At 32.7% G+C, this 23,421-nt stretch overlaps 1 protein-coding gene across 1 annotated transcript in view; it reads right to left on the bottom strand.

The window, feature by feature from the left end:
• Window positions 1-23,421, bottom strand: part of LOC143054810 (MAM and LDL-receptor class A domain-containing protein 2-like) — a 144,175-nt gene that overhangs the window by 105,232 nt on the left and 15,522 nt on the right. Inside the window, exons 2-12 of the mRNA XM_076227869.1 lie at window positions 18,608-18,968; window positions 17,837-17,884; window positions 15,127-15,245; window positions 10,399-10,466; window positions 9,609-9,817; window positions 7,947-8,650; window positions 7,062-7,171; window positions 2,476-2,633; window positions 1,586-2,142; window positions 858-979; window positions 80-237 (exon numbers count right to left, since the gene is read on the bottom strand). Of these exons, the coding sequence (XP_076083984.1) occupies window positions 80-237; window positions 858-979; window positions 1,586-2,142; window positions 2,476-2,633; window positions 7,062-7,171; window positions 7,947-8,650; window positions 9,609-9,817; window positions 10,399-10,466; window positions 15,127-15,245; window positions 17,837-17,884; window positions 18,608-18,968 (2,614 nt within the window). The remainder of the gene's footprint in view (window positions 1-79; window positions 238-857; window positions 980-1,585; window positions 2,143-2,475; window positions 2,634-7,061; window positions 7,172-7,946; window positions 8,651-9,608; window positions 9,818-10,398; window positions 10,467-15,126; window positions 15,246-17,836; window positions 17,885-18,607; window positions 18,969-23,421) is intronic.

The following is a 23,421-nucleotide window of genomic DNA, read 5'->3' as shown; positions in this document are numbered from 1 at the left end:
AATCTCAGCAACAGGAAAAGTCATAAATACAAACAGTGTAGGTAGCAAAACATTTTTGGCAAAATTAAGATGCACTTACCTTTAATATGCATATGACTTCGGTTTAAATGAATTACATCTGATAAAATATTTCCAACCATGTTGCTGTCCATCGTCATCATAGAACCATCTGGCATCATAGCGTGACGAGCTCTAAATACTAGGTTAAACATTATCATAACATTACCATAGAATTCACTGCAAAATAAATGAAAAAAACTTAGTAAATTTAGACTACAGTACTAGTTGTTTACCAAAATTCAAATCCTGTAACAAACAGAAACTGAGGGAAAGCATGAACTTCAATTTTTTTAATGAATTTTATAACCCAATACAACTGCATACCAAATATCATTGACGTAATTACCACTAGACAAAAATTAGGTAAGCTAGTAAATTTATAGGGGCCAATTTATAGGTCAGTTGACAGGAATGCATTAATGAGAATTAACTTTCAATTTTATGGTTTGAAATACCTTTACTGGCACTTCTCCAGTTATTCAATTATTTAATACGAAAATTACCAATTGATGTCCCAATATGTGATAAAACAAAACTGTTATCTCATAAATCTGTGAAACAAGAAAAGGACTACTGTAAATTCAGGAATTATTTTTATAATTGCGAAAAATAGGATAGGGTTATATTCGCAATAATAAAAATTTGCTTTTTCACTCAATTTTTTTTATATAAATTAAACGAGATTTTTCTCAATGCTGCAAAAATTAAAATCACATTTTAGTCCATGATGACAAAATGGCAATAATAAATAAACACAATATTTACAGAATTTACAGTGTAGTCTACATGTGCAATACCTGATTTTATGAAAGTGAAAACCTTCATATATCTGTGACACAGGCATAGAACTGGACAAAGACCTAGACATGGTTGTTGAATTATCCATTGATGACATGTATTGCTGCATTTTAACTTCCATCTAAAATTGAAAAGAAAATTTAATAAGAAAATAACAACATAAGTATGTTTGATAACTTTTAAAAACAAGGAATTTTAAAACTTTGAGATTGAAATACATGTAACTATGCTGATTAAAATATAACTAGGTCTACATACTAAAGCTTACTTTGAGGTATGGGTTGTGCTCATTGAAGGCCTTATGGTGACCTGTCGTTATTTCTGTGACATTTGGTCTTTTGTGGAGAGTTGTCTTATTTGCAACCATACTACATCTCGGTTTTTTTTTATTGGGATGTTATTATGATGAAAAGTGGAAAAGAAGTCAGGCTTTCTAAACCATGTGTTGTTAGTTGTTTTCAACCCTTGTTTTTATTTTATTCAGTGGAGTCAGTGGTCTATGTGGTCTGTTGTTCTCATCCTTATTCAAAGGATCTTTATTACTCCTTTTTAATAGATAAAGGAAGATGTGGTATGAGTGCCAATGAGACAACTCTCCACCCAATTAACAATTTATAAAAGCAAATATTTATTATCTAAGTGGTGGTACAAGTTGCCATGATTTTTGCATTTGTTTCAAATATCATTGAACAATTTAGCATTATATTGTGTATAATATTGATAATACCTGTTGTATTTCCAACATTAACATTTGATACTCAGGTGAACCAGTATCATTATAGGCAGGGGTCCAGCTCATATTAATCATCCTAAGTTGGACAAAGAAAATCACCGTCCCATTGGGAACAGAGCTGGAGGTTGTTGTAGAAATGTTATGTGGTTGCCAATGTGTTGTGTTTGGCAATGCTGTTGGTGAAAAGTTGCCAGATTTGGTTGTTGTGGACATGTTATGTGGTTGCCAATGTGTTGTGTTTGGCATGGCTGTTGGTGAAAAGTTGCCAGATTTGGTTGTTGTGGACATGTTGTGTGATTGCCAATGTGTTGTGTTTGGCATGGCTGTTGGTGAAAAGTTGCCGAATTTGGTTGTTGAGGACATGTTGTGTGATTGCGAATGTGTTATGTTTGTGTTTGGCAAAGCTGTTGTAGTTGGTGTAACAAAATTGCCAGATTTGGTTGTTGAAGACATGTTATGTGGTTGAGAAGATGTTGTTTTGAGTGTTGCTGTTGTCGTATTGGTTGGTGAATCCTTGACAGCTGTAATTGTTGTTGACATTGGTGTTAAATCTGAAAAAAAGCAAAAGTAATTTAAAAATAGCAAATACATGTTTATTCAAATAAAAAGGTTTTTTTTAAATATCACAATGGAAGAAAGAAATCTATGTCTTTCAGCTTGTAAAAGTATGACTTTCATTTTAATTTCATAGCATGTCTTTATTGAGCCTTTTGATAAACATAACAAATTGGAGTAAATGACTTAAAACTTAAAATGTAAAGTTTTCCATAGTTTTGAAAAAATGCTTCTAAGTATAATTGTATTTCATTAACTTACCATTTAAAACCCATTTATCAAATTTTGATTATAGTACCTATTGAATTTATTATACACATAAAACAAACCTGTGATGATGCAATCATCTCGATCTATTTTTAGACCAGCTGATAAAATGTCTTTAATGGTCAACCAGTCCAACATCATTTGAGAACCATCTGATTTCTTAGCATAACGACCTTTGAACTCCAGATTGAACATTATTTCAACATTTGTATTCAATGGACTGAAATATAAAAAAAAATCATTTTAATATAAGACTTTAATTCAATTATTTAGAGCACATACCTGTCAACTCACCCGTTTTTTGCGGGTGACACCCGTTATTTTCACCTCTCACCCGGGAGTTTTTCTTTACCCGGCGGGTCCCGGGAATTTCTAACATTACCCGTTTCACCCGGATTTCTGACCGGAATTGTTTCCGGTATTTAGAAGTAATGCGACCTTCGGTTTTATCGGTCTTTTTCAATGTAACCAAAAGTCAAAATGTAGGACTGTTTACCTGAGCTGTGAAATAGCTTCAGGTTATTCCTGTGGAAAAACTAAAACCACCCAAATAGTAAAGAGGGCCCTTTCAGTTGAAAATAACAAAGTGGTAGTTGAAAACAAGCCAAGATTTTTTGTTTTGTCAAAACTTGCTAAAACATTACTGGTTTTGCCAAACAGCAATGCAGACAGTGAGAGGGCATTTTCTTTAGTAAAGAAAATAGCTACAGAGTGTAGGGCTGATCTTAATAAGGATATACTGTGTGCTCTTCTTTCTTGTAAAATGAATACACATTTGCATTGCTATGAACTGAAACCAAGTGCAGTTCTTTTAAAGAATGCCAAGTCTGCTACTATGGAATATAACAATAGTCTGAAATAAACTTGTATACATGTTCTAACTGTTTCATATACATATTGACTATATAAATTATATGTAAACATATTTTTGTTCTTCAATTGAGCCCGCAAAAAGTCGTACGCGTTATGACCTGAGATTTTTTTTCTCAATGCAGGTCATGACCTGACTTTTCATTTTCAGAGGTTGACAGGTATGAGAGCATTAGGCAAGTTAGGCCACAGCCTTAAGGAATTATTTGTTTGATGTTGCTGACTGCTTTACCCTTGCCTTGTCCAGTTGGGTAAGTAGATATTTTTTTTTGGCCAACAAAATAAGTTAAATGTTTTAGACAAGAAAATGACATAAAAGCATGTATTTGTGCCATCATTTTTTGGGGTACGCTGCTTTTTAGGTGCAACATCAAACAATTTAGCTTTCTTTTGGCCACATATTAATTCTTAAATGATAAGTCTCATTGTAAGGCATCTTTGCTAGTCACTAATGGTTATCACTGCCCCCTTCTAGTGGCTGGATCATAACCCTTTGGGTAGCAAAGACTACTGTAAGGCTTTGTTTGCTATCTTTCATTAACAACTGAATGTAACTATATTGGTTGCACTTTGTAAAAATAGCTGTTTCACAAACCATACCTCTTTTTGGGAGATACACACTTTTCATAGATATGTTGTTTCGTTTATGCACTGGTTCCCAGATATGATCTCTATCTTGCAACCCTCATGGAGACATAACTTGGGAATGTTACCAGTATAAATGTATAAATACACAAGGAAATCGGACACATTGAATTTTGAGGAAGACCCAATTAGTGAACGGAGGGGTAGTACAGATTTTTACAGAATAAGTTTATAAACTCTTGAAAGTTCTGGATATGAAAATATGCCACACAGCCCTATGTTTTGACATTTGATAAATATGGAAATGCATATGAACTTTTCAATCAAGGATATAATTTTTTTGGAACCTTCAAAATAAAAGTGGGACAGTTTTAGCAGGAGTTCTTATGTGACCATTTTAACTGGCTATATTTACAGAAGTGCAACCTAGACAGTTGCTGACTTTTCTATTGTAAAAAAATCTTTTCATAGTTTATTCATTTTTTTAAAATAAGATTCAGTATATATAAAAGAACTTTTCATAGCTACAATGTATTTATATATATAGTCTTAGTCAGGAGCCTCTAGCCTTTGTTGGTCTTGTTTGATTTTTAATTTTAGTTTCTTTTATATATTTCAGGGTTAAGTATGACATCCACTATCACTGAACTAGGCCACACCAATTTAATTTCTTGTTCCATGAATTTTTGGACTCCAAAATTTGGGGCGAGCGAGCGATTTGAAAATTTTAATAAAAAAATATTTAATTTGCAAATTTTTGAGGCGAAGCTTGAAAAGTAAAGGCGAGCGATTATAATTTTTTTTTTGTAAACATAAAATAGTAGGTTTTGACAATATCAAAACTTGATTTATCACTTGTAATTTGACATTTCTTTAATTTTTGAAGTATTTTTTCCCTGTTCACCAAGAAATAATTAAATCTGGTCTATGTATGTGTGACTGACAATGAGACAATTTTCCATCCAAGTCATAATCAGTTTGGGGGCAACCCCTTAATGTTATAAATATCCTTTTTTCATGTTTTATGAGGGATCAATATAAGTTATAATATATTTGTTTGTACAAAAGGGCTCATATTTTCTCAAAGAACTATATATCTATCTGGTATTAAATGGTCAAAACATGTCCAAGAATTTTGTAATATTTCTGGACTTTAACCAATGGCATGTTAAATTAACACATTTACTTTAACAGTTTAACATTATTCAAAATAAGTGGACCCCTTTTTTAGCTGTTTAGCATGTTTAGAAAAAGTTGTTTAAAATATGATGTAACTCTCCTCTTTTTGAGTACAAAATTCTAAGTTTTCAAAGGTTTTGTATAGAAGAACTACAGTAAAACCTGTATAAACCGGCCGACTACGGGACTATGAAAGAGGGCCGGTTTGGACAATGAGCCGGTTTATTCAGGTTTCCGTTTTGACCGGAAGTTAAGTACTTGTGACGTCCGATATTTTGCCTGTAAAAGTTCTCTCTGATTGTGAATTATATCTGATAAATTAAAATACTTTCACTTCGTTTTTCATTGTTTGCCTTTGCATCCTAATGCTCGCGTTGTTTGGATTGTGAGACGAGAGTTTCGATTTACTTCCATGATTATTAATTTGAAATGTTAAAATGGCCGATTAAAAAGCCAGAATATATCAAACGTAATATTCATCACTATCGAAACGTTGTCGTACAGTGTACAATACCCATTGATTGTTGTCATCTGGGTGTTTTTCATTATCAAGGTCATGTGTTTAGGGGTTCACAACAGGGAATCGAGGATTTCGAAATCACGATGAAAATTTCTTACTCTGCGATTTAAATTTGTTTATCCAAGTTACAACGTAAGTTCAATCCAAGATATATTCGGTGTTTTTTTTTCGTTTAACTGACACGTTTATAATGTTTTAATAAATAATACAGCTCACTCCTGTACAATTGTAAGTTCACAGTTTAACACCTGACTAATTGATTATCCTAAAAAGCCATATTGTATAAACAAATATGTTTTGATTGCATATCGATCATTGAAATTAATTAGACAAACCGGTTTTGACAGGTAATAATTAATGTAATTAAGAGTACTGGGACTTCATAATTAGACCGGAATTCGGAATACACAGGGTCCGGTATACTAAGGGTATTTTAACAAAGACTTTGAAGAGGAAAACATGGGACTTTCATTTTCGGCCGGAATGGACAGGAAACCGGTTTATTCAGGGTCCGGTTTAATCAGGTTTGACTGTATACAAATCCTTGGTATTTCTATTTTCTTTTCTACATCAGTAAAATTACCCCTTGTCTGAGGGAGGGTTGTTCTCAACCTGATAATAACAAACACAGGTCAAAGTACAGCCTTTTACACAGGGCTTTGATACAGACCAAACAGCAAGCTATAAAGGACCCCAAAATTATTAGCGTACACAATTCGAACAGGAAAACCAAAGATCTAATTAATATATCCAAACAGGAAAATGTCAATGAACAACATCAACAAACGATTACTGCTGAACGACAGGCCCCTGAATCAATCAGGACAGGTGCATAAACATGCAGCGGCTATGGATAGTTTTGTTTCGCCAGCATACAATATAATTACAGTTGAAGGCAAATCCTTCAGAAGTTCTTTGTACTTTATTCTAACAACGAACATTTTTTGATAGGGAATATAAGTAAGGAGGAAAGAAACCAAGTTTTTGTTCTTTACAGGTATTTCCGCTGTTATAAATTTATATCGGAGCACTCCATAGGTTTCATGCGGAAACAGATATTCTCACAGATATTTACAGTGTGGTGGGGTGCTTTTATGTTTAAAATCATTATATACAGGTTAGACTGATTTTAAAAACAAATGTTGATATCTTTTTTATAATATTTACAAAAAAACGGTGCGGGAAATGGACATGATTACATTTCCGTATGCGGGAAGATAAAAAAAAATTTAAAAATCTGTTTTGAAAAAAATAGGTCGGGCGGGTCCGTCGAACAAGGAATCAAATTGGTGTGGCCCTAGTATACATTTTTGTTTAAGGGCAAGCTAAAGCACGCCTCTAGGTGTGAGATTTTCTCACTGCATTGAAGACCCATTGGTGGCCTTCAGCTGTTATTTGCTCTTTGGTCGGGTTGTTGTCTCGTTGACACATTCCCCATTTCTATTCTCAATTTAATAACTACATTTCCACCTCTCTTATAGTAGAAATACTTACCGGGCACCTGTGAAAACAAGTCGATACAGGATTTCTGCTATTGGTGATGTGTCAGACATTGATGGTGAGCTGTCCATAGATAACATTTGTTGTCTCAGGTTGGCCTCCATCTACAGAACAGAATAACATGTATTAAATTAATAACCATCATGGACAAATTATATATGAGTCCTTTTCTAACTTATAGTCATGTATCGATCTTCTAAGATATAATCATGTAATTTCAATTGATATTTTAAATTGTGTCTTTCTATGTTGTGAAGTTACATTCAGGTTATGGTGAAGGTTGGTGCCTGTTAAAACGTTTAAACCTGTTGCCCTTGTTTGCAACTGTCCTAAGTCAGAAACCTGTTGTTCCAAAAGTGTTGTTTGTTGATGTGGTTCATAAGTGTTTCTTGTTTCTTATATATATCCTCGGTTTTCCTGTTCGAATGGTTTAAAACTAGTCATTTTTGAGTTCCTTTATAGCTTGCTGTTCAGTATTAGCCAAGGCTCTGTGTTGAGGGCTGTACTTTGACCTTTTATGGTTTACTTTTTACAAATTGTGACTTAGATGAAGAGTTGTCTCAGTGGCACTCAAATCACATCTTTTTATTTCTGTATATAAGGATAAATATTCAAAGTCAATGAACCATGACTAAAGGAACAGGACCAAACAAGATTAGAAAATTAGAAACTTAAACATTGTTGACACTGCCAATAAAATCCAGAAACAGCATACCTATGTCTCGCTTTTTGATTCTGTCATTGTCAGGGTGAGACAAAAAGTGAAAACACAGAGTTCCTGGACGTGCCATTTAAAAATCATAAGTCAGAAATTTGTCATAATAAACAAATGAGATATTGAGTACAGATACAAAATCTACTGAGATAAATCCAAATTACCTGGTTAACAGTCTGAAGTATGCTTTGATACTCTGCTGAACCAGTGACATTGTAGGCAGGAATCCAGGTCATGTTTCTCATCAGAACTTGTATATAGAACACAACAAGAGATTCTATGGGAATAGTAGTTGGTGTGGTTGTTGGTATTGTGGTGGTTGGTACTGTAGTAGTTGGTACTGTAGTAGTTGGTGTAGTAGTTGGTGTAGTAGTTGGTACTTTAGTAGTTGGTGTAGTAGTTGGTACTGTAGTAGTTGGTGTAGTAGTTGGTACTGTAGTAGTTGGTGTAGTAGTTGGTACTGTAGTAGTTGGTGTAGTAGTTGGTACTGTTGTAGTTGGTACTGTAGTAGTTGGTACTGTAGTAGTTGGTGTAGTAGTTGGTACTGTAGTAGTTGGTGTAGTAGTTGGCTCTGTTGTAGTTGGCGTAGTAGTTGGTACTGTAGTAGTTGGCACTGTAGTAGTTGGTATTGTAGTAGTTGGTGTAGTAGTTGGCACAGTAGTAGTTGGTGTAGTAGTTGGTTCTGTTGTAGTTGGCGTAGTAGTTGGTACTGTAGTAGTTGGTACTGTAGTAGTTGATGTAGTAGTTGGTACTGTAGTAGCTGGTGTAGTAGTAGTTGGTACTGTAGTAGTTTGTGAAGTAGTAGTTGGTGTTTTTGTAGTTGGTGCTGTGGTTGTTTGTGATGTTGTAGTGGCTGGTGGTGTGACATCTGAAGTAATAAAAACAAATATACATTTATTTTACCAGGTAACTGATGCAATTATCATTGAATATAAGAGCTGTCAACAATTTGCAGTTTCAGAATCTAATGCATTCTTGGTAATATTTTCAAGTGTACACCAAAATGATGTGATTGGTTTAAAACTTTCTAAACAATGAAAATTTGACCAATGGCGTTACATTATTTTCAATTTGGTGTATGAACAATGAGATTACCTATAGTTCTTTAGATTCTGAAAAGGCCTATTAGTAGACTACTCAAGTATAGCTCAATAGTATGAAGTTTCTAGTACCAAAATGATAGTAGACTAATTGGTTTCCAATTACAATATTGCTGTCTTGTTTAAATATAAAATTGATCTTATTGAGAACTACTCTTTTGAAAAATAATGGCATCACTGATTATTTATACTTGTAAATGAAATACATTTTGTTTCGAATGTTTGTGCTTAATTGTCATTTAAAATGGCTTCAAAAATATGTGGGCCATACCTAAGCTAATATTAAACTTTACATATCTAAGCCATTAAGTCACATGTGAATGGTCAGATCAATTATTTTAGTTTGCAAGACTGTAATTTATAAAGTGGCAAAACCGACTATCCCGAATAATAGTTTGGGAACATTTTTTTTTTATATCCTGTTGGAAAAGATTGACATGGGATTCAATGCAATAGATTTTCAGTTGTTAGATTGACAATCTGAGGATGATAAATATATTCTCCCAGAAGGATATCTTGACAAATCAAGGTGAAATTTTAATCAATTTGACCAAATATTATGGTTTGATGTCTGACGGTAAAGGGCATTTCTACCCTCTTTTATTTTATCCTGACAGAGGTCGATTTCACCAACAACCTTCGGCAGTCCAGGCAAGCAAGTTACCACAAGGCTGACAAGACAGTTTAAAGTAAAAAGTACTTGAAACCCTGCAAGAAAATAATTACCAGCAAATGAAACTGAATTTGTGTCAATATCAAACACATCATTGTACTCTTCCACAACACCCTTCTTAACACTTTCAACAAATGTTTCAGCAATTTTTTTGTTATCTAGCTTCACAACAGGTGGCGCTGCTGTTGATATTGAAACATCTTCCTTGACTACTGCAGGGTTCTTGAAGATGATATCAATAATTGCCTCCGTACTACCTTGTCTGAAAAAGAAGGATAATTTAGTTTCTTTGTTGTTAAAGGTCAAATTCTTCCTATTTTCAATATATTCTACTTTTTACTGACAGGTAAAGTTTTGGGATAGTGATTCGCACTAATCTACTTTTTAGTGCTGATTATGATCCTTAATTGGCTGTCACTTTCTTCAAATCGTCAGAATAGAAATCAGATAGGGTGGTTACCCCCGTTCGTACCTGTTCAACAAACATGACAAAGCATGTTCAAGTTCATACTTGATTTATCCTTCAACTATTCATTTGACGTTTTACTGAACAAAGGCACATGTAAGCTTGAACAACAATGCATTTTAAAATATACTACTTTTTACACAGAGAAATTCTAATAAATAAAGCGGATAAACTGTACAAGGATTGGAATACTTGTAGGTACTTTTTTGCTATATAATTGTTTCTTTGCTTTAGGAGTACCAACATTTTATATCCAGTGGTAATGGGCTACACAGTGATCTAAAAGTCCTAAATACTACAGCACAATTTCAGTTCTCCAACGTTTATATGCTGCAGTATGTGTTTGGCATTTTATATATTACAATTAATTCTATTACCTGAAGCCTTCAACCTCATTTCGTAGATATATATCTTTCAGATCACTAGACTGGTAGACTTTGTCTATCTGAAATAAACATAAGAATAACTTATTTCACTTTAATACATATGACTTAGTTAACCAAATATTGGAAATTGTACACAAACCAGTGTCATTTTTTTATCATTTCAAGATATTACACATTGTAGTGATACATTTTGTAAATACTAACCACTAAATGGAATACTTTTTAAAAATTGAATATTTCCATACATGTATATGTGAAAAGTTTTACCTTAAACAAGAGGTGGTCAAGATACCTAGGGGTCATTCATAACTCACTCATTGGCAGAGAAAAACTGACAATGAACACTACATGTACATGTACATTTGTATATGGCAAAAAAATAAAAGACAAACTGGTAGTACTGTATATGGCAAAAAAATAAAAGACAAACTGGTAGTACTGTATATGGCAAAAAAATAAAAGACAAACTGTATAATTCAACAAAACACTGCAATTAAGGACTGACCAACAAGAAACATATCAAAAACTGGAAGTGATCTCAGGTGTTCGAGAAAGATAAACATATATCCAGTAGTTCCATAGTCCTTTCAAAACTATAAGGGTCTATAGCTATGTACATAATTTTTAAACAAAGTCAATTAAAATAGTCTGATTGACAGGAAGCCACCTGGGGTAAATCAACACTGTAAAATAATGCAGCTATCTACAACAGCCTTTCAATTTAACCTGCTCTATACCTATTGACGTTTATCAAGTAGAAATCAAACTTGATTATAGAGGAAACTATTATTCTAACTATGTCATGTATATGAAGTAAAGAGATGTTTTGTTGCTGTTTAATAATTGATTATGAAAGCAGATGATCTTTAACATTGTGCTGAGTCATTAATATTTATAAACTATCTATGAATAGCTGATTTAATTCTCATTAAACATGATATAACCGAGTCACATTCAATCAATTTCAACAATGAAGAGGGTGGTAAAGGGTTATTTTTGTGCAACATGTTTTGCCATTTTTATTTCACGTGCAACCGTGATAAAGGTTTCGTGAAATATATATCATGTATATAAGGAAACATGGGTAAAAAGATCAACGTGCAAACATTTTTAATTGTTCGTTCATCGTGAAATGGCAATGTTATTTCCCCATTCTTCTGTGCAGATACCCCCTTTATGCCTCTCAATGAACCATATGTTTCCCACGACTGTTAAAGCACATAGGCCAGGGAATCTTCAATTGTACCCAAACAGATTATAAGATTCAGATACTAAACAAAAATTCAGGGAAAACACAAAATAGCCTTCCAAGACATACCCAAACAGAAAAATAAATGAACAAATTGCTTTCAAATCGTATTCAAATCTCTTTCAAATCGTGATTTTGCGATTTGTTAGTACCATTTGCTTGCGATTCATTAAACAAATCATAAACAAATCTGGATTTTCCAAATTCCCTAAAACTGATTTCTTTGCGATTTCTTTCTATTGTATGATTTGTAAGCAATTTGTTTCTGTTTTAGTGTGATTTCTTTATGATTTGTTTACTTAGAATATCGAATGAAATGATTTGAAAGAGATTTGTTAACTTTGTAAGCTAGAATGGTGTGATTTCGTTTTGATTTGATAACTTAGAATATCATATGAAATGATTTGAAAATGATTTGTTAACTTTGTTAGCTATCATGGTGTGATTCATTGATGATTTGCTTCAATAAATATAAAATGTTAGTGCATTCCAATTTTCTTTGTTTATCTATCTCTCTAACTTCCGGTTGAGGTCAAATTCAAATTTCAAATACTGTTCCATATTAACTGAACAAAGAAGGTTGCAAGATGAGAAGTTTTATTCAGTCTATGAAAGATGACGGTGGTAAGGATCGAATCTCTATATTTATAATTTCACATATTCAACTAATACTATTTAAACGTTAACCATTAAAATTTAGAAACTGTGCATTTCAGTATCTCATTATAAACATGATAATTTTGTACTATAATGATTAATTTTCAAAATAAAAATGTGTAAAAGATGAGTAAACAGATCGAAACATTCACTGAAAGACTGGCTTCCAAAGCCAGCAGACATAATACACTGGCAAGTTTAATGTTTTCTTTGAACATGATGTTTACTGACCAGGTCCCGGGCAAAATGGGCAAAGCTATATTACAATGTAGCAGATTTGGACCAAGACTAAGAGCCATCACCTATTCGACATCATTCTACTAAGTACACGTGGTTGCCCATGTTTTTTTTCAAATTTCGTTATAGTCAAATTCGGGAGAGAAGTAAGGGAGCTACCATTTGATTTTTATGGGGGGGCTAGGATGAAAAATTTTGTCCTGCATTTTTTTTTTAGTTGTAATCTCTGTCCTGCCTTTTTATTTTTCACTCTATTCAGTCCTGCCTTTTTTTTTATTAGTTTATCCTGACTTTTTTTACCTTAATTGCCATCCTGCCTTTTTTTTTTGCAAAGTGTCTCATCCTGCCTTTTTTTTTACTCAAAACTCCTGTCCTGCCTATTTTTTTCAAATTTCATCCTAGCCCCCCCATAAAAATCAAATGGTAGCTCCCTAAGAGAAACTAACAGAGTGAACAATTCATCCCCACCACAACCAATGATAGTATTCCTTTTTACAATTAGAGGAGAAGCTATTTCAGGTAAAATGAAGACAATTGCGCTTCAAAGTTTAGTGGTTTCAGGGGAAGAACATATGTTTGATCTGGATGTGAATGATTTAATCTGTGAATTGTTGATTGATGCCAATTCATTTACGATTTGCTTATGATTTGCTTAAGGTAGGATTGGAATATATGATTTACATGTACTTCTGATTTGTTAAAGATTTGATAACAATTTGTTTATAATTGCTTAATAATTTGAAAACAATTTGTTTATGATTTGCTTGAGGTAGGAATATGATTTACTTCTGATTTGTTAAATATTTGATAACAATTTCTTTACAATTTCTTTACGATTTGAAAACAATTTGTTTGTGATTTGCTTGAAGAAGGAAAGCAAAAACCTCTGATTTGTTAATGATTTCAAAACAATTTCTTGACAATTTGTTTCTGATTTGCTTGAAGTAGGAAAGCAAAAACCTCTGATTTGTTAATGATTTCAAAACAATTTCTTGACAATTTGTTTCTGATTTGCTTGAAGTAGGAAAGCAAAAACCTCTGATTTGTTAATGATTTCAAAACAATTTCTTGACAATTTGTTTATGATTTGCTTATGAATTGAAAGCAATTTGTTCGTGATTTGTTATTGTGATTTGTTAGCTCATTTGAATGTGAAATTTTATCACTTTCAAATCACAAAGAAATCATACGATTTGTTTATCATTTGTTACCATGATTTGTTCCTCATTTTTTGTTTTTTGTATATACGTCATATTTATTTGGACTATGCTACATCAGAGACAGACGAACAGAGAGACAGACAGATGGACGAACGCACAGACCAAAATAATACTTGATCCCCTAAGTTATGTATTCGTTCAGTCTGTGAAGTTTTTGTTTTATGAAGACTTACATAAATGATAAAGGATACAGTATACGATGAAACAAGGATTTGTATAGTAATCTTTTTATAAATTCCAAACCAATTTCGGAAGGTGACCTAAATTTCGTGTTTTTCACCGTGCGGCTCAAGTTTCGTTTAATTCGCATTCAAAACGTTTTACGTCCTAACGTCAAATTCTAATTCGAATTGCAATGCACGTTGAATTCGCATTACTAAAAAAAAAGAAGAGTGTGTGAACGCAATTAGTGAATTCGATTTGCATTCGATTCGAATTCAATTTTTGTTAATACGAATTAAAAGTTAACGTCGTTTGGAATTCGAATTAGAATTGACGTTAGGACGTAAAACGTTTCAAATGCGAATTAAACTAATTCGAATTAGTTAATGCGAATCGAATTCGAATTACGTGTAAACTTAGCCTAAGAACGACATTTAGTCGTTTGAGATTTCATAGGTGGACTTCAATAAGGGGTTATAATTATTTGCTAGACGAAAAAATTCTGTAATTTCACGTGATAATCCATCATATATATATTATGAATCAATCGTCCCTATATTTTTTAACCTAGAAAAATCCTATTGCACAAGTTTGCTTTTTTTTTTATAGCTATATGTTTATAATTGCTTACATGACCGTCGGCAGTCTTCGGAGGTCAACTCGATAGTTAATTAGTTGGCGTCTAGACTATAATTTGGCCAAACACACGTGATAAAAAGTATCAATATCCCGTGAGGACTCCAATAGAACTAAAATAAACATATAGGAAACCTGCGTACAACCATGATGGTAGATTCTGGAGATAATATGGAATCTTGGATTCATAATTGAGGTTTAAAGATATGTACTCACCATATTTGAAACATTTGCTGCTTTCTGTTTGTATACAGGCGAAGAGTATGTACTCACAATTTTTGAAACATTTGCTGCTTTCCATTTGTATACAGGCGAAGAGTATATACTCACCATATTTGAAATATTTGCTGCTTTCTATTTGTATACAGGCGAAAAGTATGTACTCACCATATTCGAAACAATTGCTGCTTTCTATTTGTATACAGGCGAAGAGTATGTACTCACCATATTTGAAACATTTGCTGCTTTCTATTTGTATACAGACGAAGAGTATGTCCTCATCATATTTGAAACATTTGCTGCTTTCTATTTGGATACAGTCGAAGAGTATGTACTCACCATACTTGAAACATTTGCTGCTTTCTGTTTGTAAACAGGCGAAGAAGAGTTTTTTAAATCGTCATCCCAGCTGTTATCAATTGTTATGTTTCCTTGAAACTTTAGCTCCTGAGGTGGAACTGTTGAAAAAAAGCAAACAATTTATGATCACAGACTAAAATATACATTTCGTTCATTTTTTTATATAAATAAGGCCGTTAGTTTTCTCGTTTGAATTGTTTTACATTGTCATTTCGGGGCCTTTTATAGCTGACTATGCGGTATGTGTCTGGCTCATTGTTGAAGGCCGTATGGTGACCTATAGTAATTTCTGTGTCATTTTGGTCTCTTATGGACAGTTGTCTCATTGGAAATCATATCACATCTATATATCACCGGGTTTTTGTTTCTACTAAATCAGGAGGTAATTGAGAAAAAAGAAAAAAAACTGAAAATGAATAACATAGACATAATATTATTAAAGGTTACATGCGAATTCTTTGGAGGAAAGGGTATATGTGAGGATCAGAGGCGGATTTAGAAGGGTACAGGGGGTGCCCCCTTTTCTGGGGAACATTTTTTAATTATATAGGAAATCACTGAGGCATGACTGGCAGTCACAGGGGATGATCAACCAACGGCCGGACATTATATGTCACTTTGTAAACCGACAGCTCCCTCAGTCCTCTATATCCGTAAATGCACATCAGTTGTCGTGTTATTACTCTCGTTTCATATTATAAGTAGGTATACTTATATCATAGAAAGGACACCATGACCATTGATAGGTATACTTATATTATAGAAAGGACACCATGACCATTGATAGGTATACTTATATTATAGAAAGGACACCATGACCATTGATAGGACAAATAAAACATATAAAACAAACTGCAGACAGTTCAATGTAGTATTAATTTATTTTAAAAAAATCGACGAGTGAATAATATAAGAGGAGACATATATTTTTCATAACAAGCATCAACACTCAATAATTAAGGCCACTGGACGTTAATCAATCAACCAACCAACAATCAATCAATCATCAATAATATAGTTTAGTTTAATTAAACTCAACTCCCCACTAGCCAATCAATCAATAAATAGGTTACTCTCAACGCCTGTAGAAGCAACCAAGAAAATGATAAATATGTTAATCTTGACTCCTTACTAATCAATTAATCAATAAATATCTTAATCTTGACTCCTTACTAACCGATTAATCAATAAATATCTTAATCTTGACTCCTTACTAAACTATTAATCAATAAATATCTTAATCCTGACTCCTCACTAAACTATTAATCAATAAATATCTTAATCTTGCTTAATCCTGACTCCTCACTAACCTATTAGTCAATAATTATCTTAATCTTGACTCCTCACTAACCGATTAATCAATGCATATCTTAATATTGACTCATCACTAACCAATTAATCAATAATGTCTTAATATTGACTCCTCACTAACCAATTAATTAATACATATCTTAATCTTAACTCCTTACTAACCTATTAATCAATAAATATCTTAATCTTGACTCCCCACTAACCTATTTATCAATACATATCTTAACTTGACTCCTAACTAACCAATTAATCAATAGATATCTCAATCCTGACTCCTCACTAACCAATTAATCAACACATATCTTAATCTTGACTCCTTACTAACCAATTAATCAATAAATATCTTAATCTCAACCTCTTGGCAACCAACCAACCAACCAACCAATCAATCAATTGAAATGTTTATCTCAACTATTCACCAATTAATCAATTAATAAATGTCATAATCTTAACTCCGCAGGAACCATTCAATCAAAAGATATATAAATCTCAGCTCCTTACTTACCAATCATTCTATGATTATGTTTCATACTCTTCATTAACCAATCAATCAACACATATCGTAATCTCAACTCTTTACCACCTTATCAAACAGCATATATGCTAATCTGAATGCCACATCTCGCGCAACCAATCAATCAATCCATATATCTAATTGAACTCATCATCAACCAATCAATCAATCAATATATATACCAATCTCAACTGTTTGATAACCAATCAATACACAAATAACGTATCTCAACTTTTCACTCAACCAACCAATCAATCAATAGATATGCCAATCTAAACTGTTTACTAACCAATCAATACACAAATATTTTATCTCACTTTTTCACTGAATCAATCAATCAATAGTTATACCAATCTCAACTGTTTACTAACCAATCAATACACAAATATCTTATCTCAACTTTTCAATCAACCAATCAATCAACAGATATGCCAATCTAAACTGTTTACTAACCAATCAAAAAACAAATGTCTTATCTCAACTTCTAACTCAACCAATCAATCAATAGATATACCAATCTCAACTGTTTACTAACCAATCAATACACAAATATCTTATCTCAACTTCTCACTCAACCAATCAATCAATAGATATACCAATCTCAACTGTTTACTAACCAATCAATACACAAATATCTAATCTCAACTTCTCACTCAACCAATCAAATAATAGATATACTAATCTCAACTGCTTACTAAACAATCAAAAAACAAATATCTTATCTCAAATTCTCGCACAACCAATCAATCAATAGATATACCAATCTCAATTCCCCACCAACCAACTAATCAACAAATACCTTAATCTCAGTCAACCGCACTAAACCAGCAAATCATTAAACAAGGAACCAGTCTGTTGACTTACCAGGTGTCGTTGTTGGTATTGTCGAGACAGTCGTTCTCTGAACATCAGCTGTAAAATGAGAAATACAAATAAAACATTATTAAAGCTGATAACCGTATGGTGACCTATAGTTGTTAATGTCTGTGTCATTTGGTCTCTTGTGAAGAGTTGAGTCATTGGTATGACAATCATACCACGTCTTCTTTTTTTTATAATCAAGCTGTAGTTCGAAGACTCAAACGTTTCCATTATGTTGGAAACAGAAATATTATCGTTTGTCTGATGCTCAAACCGTCCCTAATTCTTAAAACTTGTCTAAACGTACCCGTTGTAAAATATAAAAGTGCTTTTAACAAAAATGAATCACAAATTCATAAAAGAATCTCTCAGATATATAAAAAATATCCCAATTTTCAAGTATATTCGTGATCTGTACAATTCATAACAATAAAAAAAAAAAAAACACGCCAAACGACTATTTTTGTAAATACATGTATTGAGTGATTTAATAGCATATTCTTGACTTAATGAAATGAAAAGTGTGCATGGGTGGAACTCGGTTGTACGGCAAATCTAGAGATATTTTCCTTATCAGGTGTGTCATTCATTGTCCAACAAGACACTGGCCATTATTTTACTGTATTGCATTACACTATAACATATTTTAAAATATTTTGAAAGTCGGATACAGGTTAGAGTTCTTTTGACGAATAAAATGCTTGTAAATGAAATACAATACATCAATCAAAATAATACACATTAAGAGTCAACAAATTAATTGTTCAGACTTACTAAGACTAGTAAAATAAACAGCTACAGCTATTGCACCGCCGACAACTATCAAAAGTCCTATTCCTATAGCAATTGCTATAGCTTTCCGAGACTTGGTTTCTGATGTTGAATCTGAAGATATACTTCCGTGAAGAGGCTGATCGGAACCCGCTCTCTGATTTTCCATAAAGTAATGACTAGCTGGATATCCATGATGTGGTTGAGGGAAAGTTTTAGGATCCCAAACATTAAAATTTTGGTTTAAATAGTCTTTTTGTCTATAATTAGTTGGCCTATATCCATCATTGCCTTCCCTGTGGTAGCCTGGGTTGTCGTAAGAATTGTTATCACGGTGATACTGGTCTTTGCCGTTTCGTCGATGCTGAAAAATATATAATACGTTGAGATCTAAGAAAGATTGTTCACGTAGACTTGTTTGAAATTTCCTCCTTTCTGTGCTTTGCATTTGAGCCAATAGGCATTTCATTTGCGCCAAAATACAATATGTCTTTTCAGCAAGAATGATTTTGATTCTAAAAAATGAGTCAAACTGTATACGATATGTTTGATTAAAAGGTATGTTTTTTTTTTAATTTATACGTGTGTGTCTTTCCGGCGGTTTTAAGGTATACATATATCGTATTCGTGCATTTTTTTTTTGTTGTTTTCGTCTTTTTTAGTTAATTTATATCATACTGAATGACATAACTAATATTAAAACCTATGAACAAAAAGTAGATATTATAGGATATATAAACCCTTAAAGATAGTTACCCCTCCCCAATTAACACCAATTATATAAAACATTTTGTAGCGAAATATCTTTTAAGATAAGACCATAGCACATATCCAAAAATAAATCCAAAGCCCAACAACAGGGTTATTTCTTCCTAAACCAAATAACTAAGGCGAAATATATAAACATTGATATCAGATACAGGGGCAGATCCAGCCATTTAAAAAAAGGGGGGGTCTTCACCCAGGACAAAAGGGGGGTCCAACTATATGTCCCCATTCAAATTTATTGTTCGTCCAAAAAAAGGGGAATTTTCAGCGAGAGGTTACACATGCAGTTTCGTTCATACTTTTCATTATTTACATGTTCATAGACCTGACATGGAAACATATATATGCCAGCTCTAAACATCCATTTACTCATCACAAATACCACGATTTAAAAAAAATGAACGCCACAGATCCATTTCGCATGCAAGCGACTCAGTAATCAGTGAAGCTCAAATCAACATTTATTGCTAAAACCAAAATATAACCATTACTTCTCATCGGTGTAGCGTTGTCAAGCAAAGCACGTGCAGGTATTGGTGTATATGGATATTAGGAAATAAAACAGCACTTTAAACGTGCGGGTACATGTAATAGTAGTACCAAGAAATAAATTATGACATGTTATGAAAGATTAATGTCATATAATCGTATAGGCTTGTCATCTATTCGGGGTATTTCCAATGCACACTTCAGCACTAAATCAGAACACACAATGTCATTGGTTCTTTTTTTGTTTCTTACTCAATCAAACAAATGAAGAATATAATTTACTATATAAATGTATTATATATTAACAAATTATATACATTTTTAAATATATGGATTTTCTTTTCATTTGACAAACAAATAACAATATCATGAGTCAAACCATTTCAGTTGAGTACGTGATATATAACGATTAGCAAAGTTCAGGTTACAATTTTGTTGACTAAATACCAAAAATTTGCTGATACGTAGCTGCTATGGAAATACCTAATGGCGGCCTAATGACCTCAATGTACCTAAGTGATACTTACTGTATCTGATTCAATGGATTTTCAAATAAGTACAAGGAAGGTAAAATGACTTAATTTCAATCTTAACAATGACGAGTGATCCTAAATGATACTTGAGTTAAAATGCCCCACTTCTTCTACAATCAAAACAAGAAAAGGAAATTTACAAAGCATAAAGAAAATCATACTGAAAGGTGCACTTTATTTACTTGAAACGTAAAACGGATTCTTTAAATTGGTCAAACACTTCTACGTTTTAATTTAAGAAATGCTTGTGGAATATTCTTCCACTTGACGAATGTAATAGTATGTGATATTTCACAAACACCTTTTGAATGATAATATTTTTATGTGAAGCAAATAAGATATTAAATAATTATGGCACCCTCAACGGAGTTGGGGTGACGTATTGTTATTCTACGTTTCTTTTTCTTTTTTTTTGTCTTTTTCTTCCACACTTTTTTGTCAACTCTGGATCTCAGAATTGAATGGACCCAAGTTGATGGAACTATACCATAATGTTAAGCACCATGTGAAGATTTGCTTTTTTTGGGTTGGCACTTTCAAGATGGCCACCGTTACCATGGAAACAGCAAAAATGTCTAAAAAATCAATGTGCTCAAAAGTGAACGAAACTTCACACAAATATTGACAAGCATATGCAGATGTCCCATTTGACTCTGGAATTTCCAAAATGGCCACTGTTACCATAAAAACCGAAAAAATGTCAAAAATTTCAAAATACTCTAAAATTTATAAAACTTTACAAAAATGTTAATTTGCATGTGTGCATGCGCTCTTTGACTGAAATTGTCAAAATAGCTGCCGTTACTCTGGCAATTTGGGAAGGGTACCATCCGTTATTGCTAGCAATTACGTCAAATCAAGTTGTTCTTCGTTTTGGCCAATAATCATTGCATCATAATGATTATCAATTTACTTAATATCTGTAGTCATAAAGAACAATTGTGTCTTCCTGAAATTAATATCGTTGCTGTGTGCAATATTATTCAAAGTCGATAGTAAGTCGAATCTATATTGTATATAGGGTAGGTCGGCAGGTAGTTTCCATGTCAAACTTTGCATTAATTTTCCGTTCATTGCATTTTACCTTACTTTGTGATACCGTAATATAACTTTTTTATGTCAACAAAATTTAATTTTTAATTTTTGGTCTTTATTCCAAAAAGGCGAGATGAGACCTCATTTTGCTTTAAAAATTTTTCATATAGGTCATAAATTATAGCGCCCGTACTTTCACGTCAGAATCAAAACAGTAATTACTTTTAATTACTAAATCATTTGCAACAGCTTAAACTAAACGCTGAACTCATAACACAAGGACCCCCTACAAAGCCCAACCCTGAAGAGAAATAAAAATATACAATTAAAACAGAAAACTATAATAAACATGTCTAATAAAATCAAAATAAACTTCGAACATGCTTGTGACAAGTACAAACACAGAAAAAAAATTAATATAAAAAAAATTCATGTATATAGATATAGGAAGATGTGGTATGAGTGCCAATGAGACAACTCTCCATCCAAATAACAATTTAAAAGGTAAACCAGTCAATATAGGTCAATGTACGACCTTCAAAAACACGGAGCCCTGGCTCACACCGAACAATAATTAAGCTAAACAGGGCCCCGAAATTACTAGAAGTGTAAAACCATTCAAACGGGAAAACCAACGGTCTAATCTATGTAAAAAAAAAAACGAGAAACGAGAAACAGGTATAAATTACATAAACAAACGACAACTACTGTACATATATGTATATACATGTATGTAATGTACAAATAGATTTAATAAATAACCCCTAGCGAAGTCCCTGTTATTTTAAAATCTAAAGAAAGAAAATCCATCCTAATATATTATGTTACGGTAATTTGACATACCTAAAGAGACGAAAGAACGCGGAAGTTTAGAGCAATACGCTAAATTTGTTATCTTAAATCATTACTTATTCAAATTGACCGCTCATGTGTCAAAATCTTGTCTGTCATCAAGTATAATTATAACTCATACAGACACTTTCTAAAAATGTATAATTTCTGTGTATGGTACTTCTAAATACGGAGAACAATTTTTGAGTTTCAGAACATTGCTGAACGCATACGTTCTATGGTCTTCTTTCTTAAAATCGTCCTGAACATACATACATTCATTTTTTTACATGAATAAGGCCGTTAGTTTTCTCGTTTGAATTGTTTTACATTGTCTTATCGGAGTCTTTTATAGCTGACTATGCGGTATGGGTTTTGCTCATTGTTGAAGGCCGTACGGTGACCTATAGTTGTTGATGTCTGTTTCATGTTGGTCTTTTGTGGATAGTTGTCTCATTGGCAATCATACCACATGTTCTTTTTTATATGAACAATTTGCCACGTGACCTTATTGAGATTTGATTTACTTGATTGTTCTTGTCTTGTAACTCAATTTTTTTTTCTCAATAATTTGGTGCTAATTTCTGTATCTTTTGTTGCTTTACAATTCTACATGGAAAGGATAATTTAAAACTAATTCAATCCCTAGACACCTTATCGCTATTTGTCCGCCATTACTGGATATCACACAGGTTCCCGTAAAATTTTGACGTCACAATACAACATATCTGACGCCACAATGGAAAAGTGATTGTTGTATGCGTCAAAAGTTCAAGCGGCCGGGTCAGCCGGGATTAGCGATAAAGTGTATTGTATCTGTCCCAAGTTGTTTTATTATCCCTTGGTTTTTTATTTGTTCTTTAATAATTTTTTTTTAGTTCTTTACTTTAGTTATTTTGGTATAAGTTCTTTTAATGATTTTGGTATTAGTTCTTTTAACGATATTGGTATTTATAATAGTTCTTTAATGATTTTGGTATTAGTTCTTTTAATGATTTTGGTATTAGTTCTTTAATGATTTTGGTATTAGTTCTTTTAATGATTTTGGTATTAGTTCTTTTAACGATATTGGTATTAGTTCTTTAATGATTTTGGTATTAGTTCTTTTAACGATATTGGTACTAGTTCTTTAATGATTTTGGTATTAGTTCTTTTAATGAT

Source organism: Mytilus galloprovincialis, chromosome 12 (genome assembly GCF_965363235.1).
Source record: "Mytilus galloprovincialis chromosome 12, xbMytGall1.hap1.1, whole genome shotgun sequence".
Classification (NCBI taxonomy): domain Eukaryota; kingdom Metazoa; phylum Mollusca; class Bivalvia; order Mytilida; family Mytilidae; genus Mytilus; species Mytilus galloprovincialis.
This window is presented reverse-complemented; position numbering and strand designations above follow the sequence as displayed.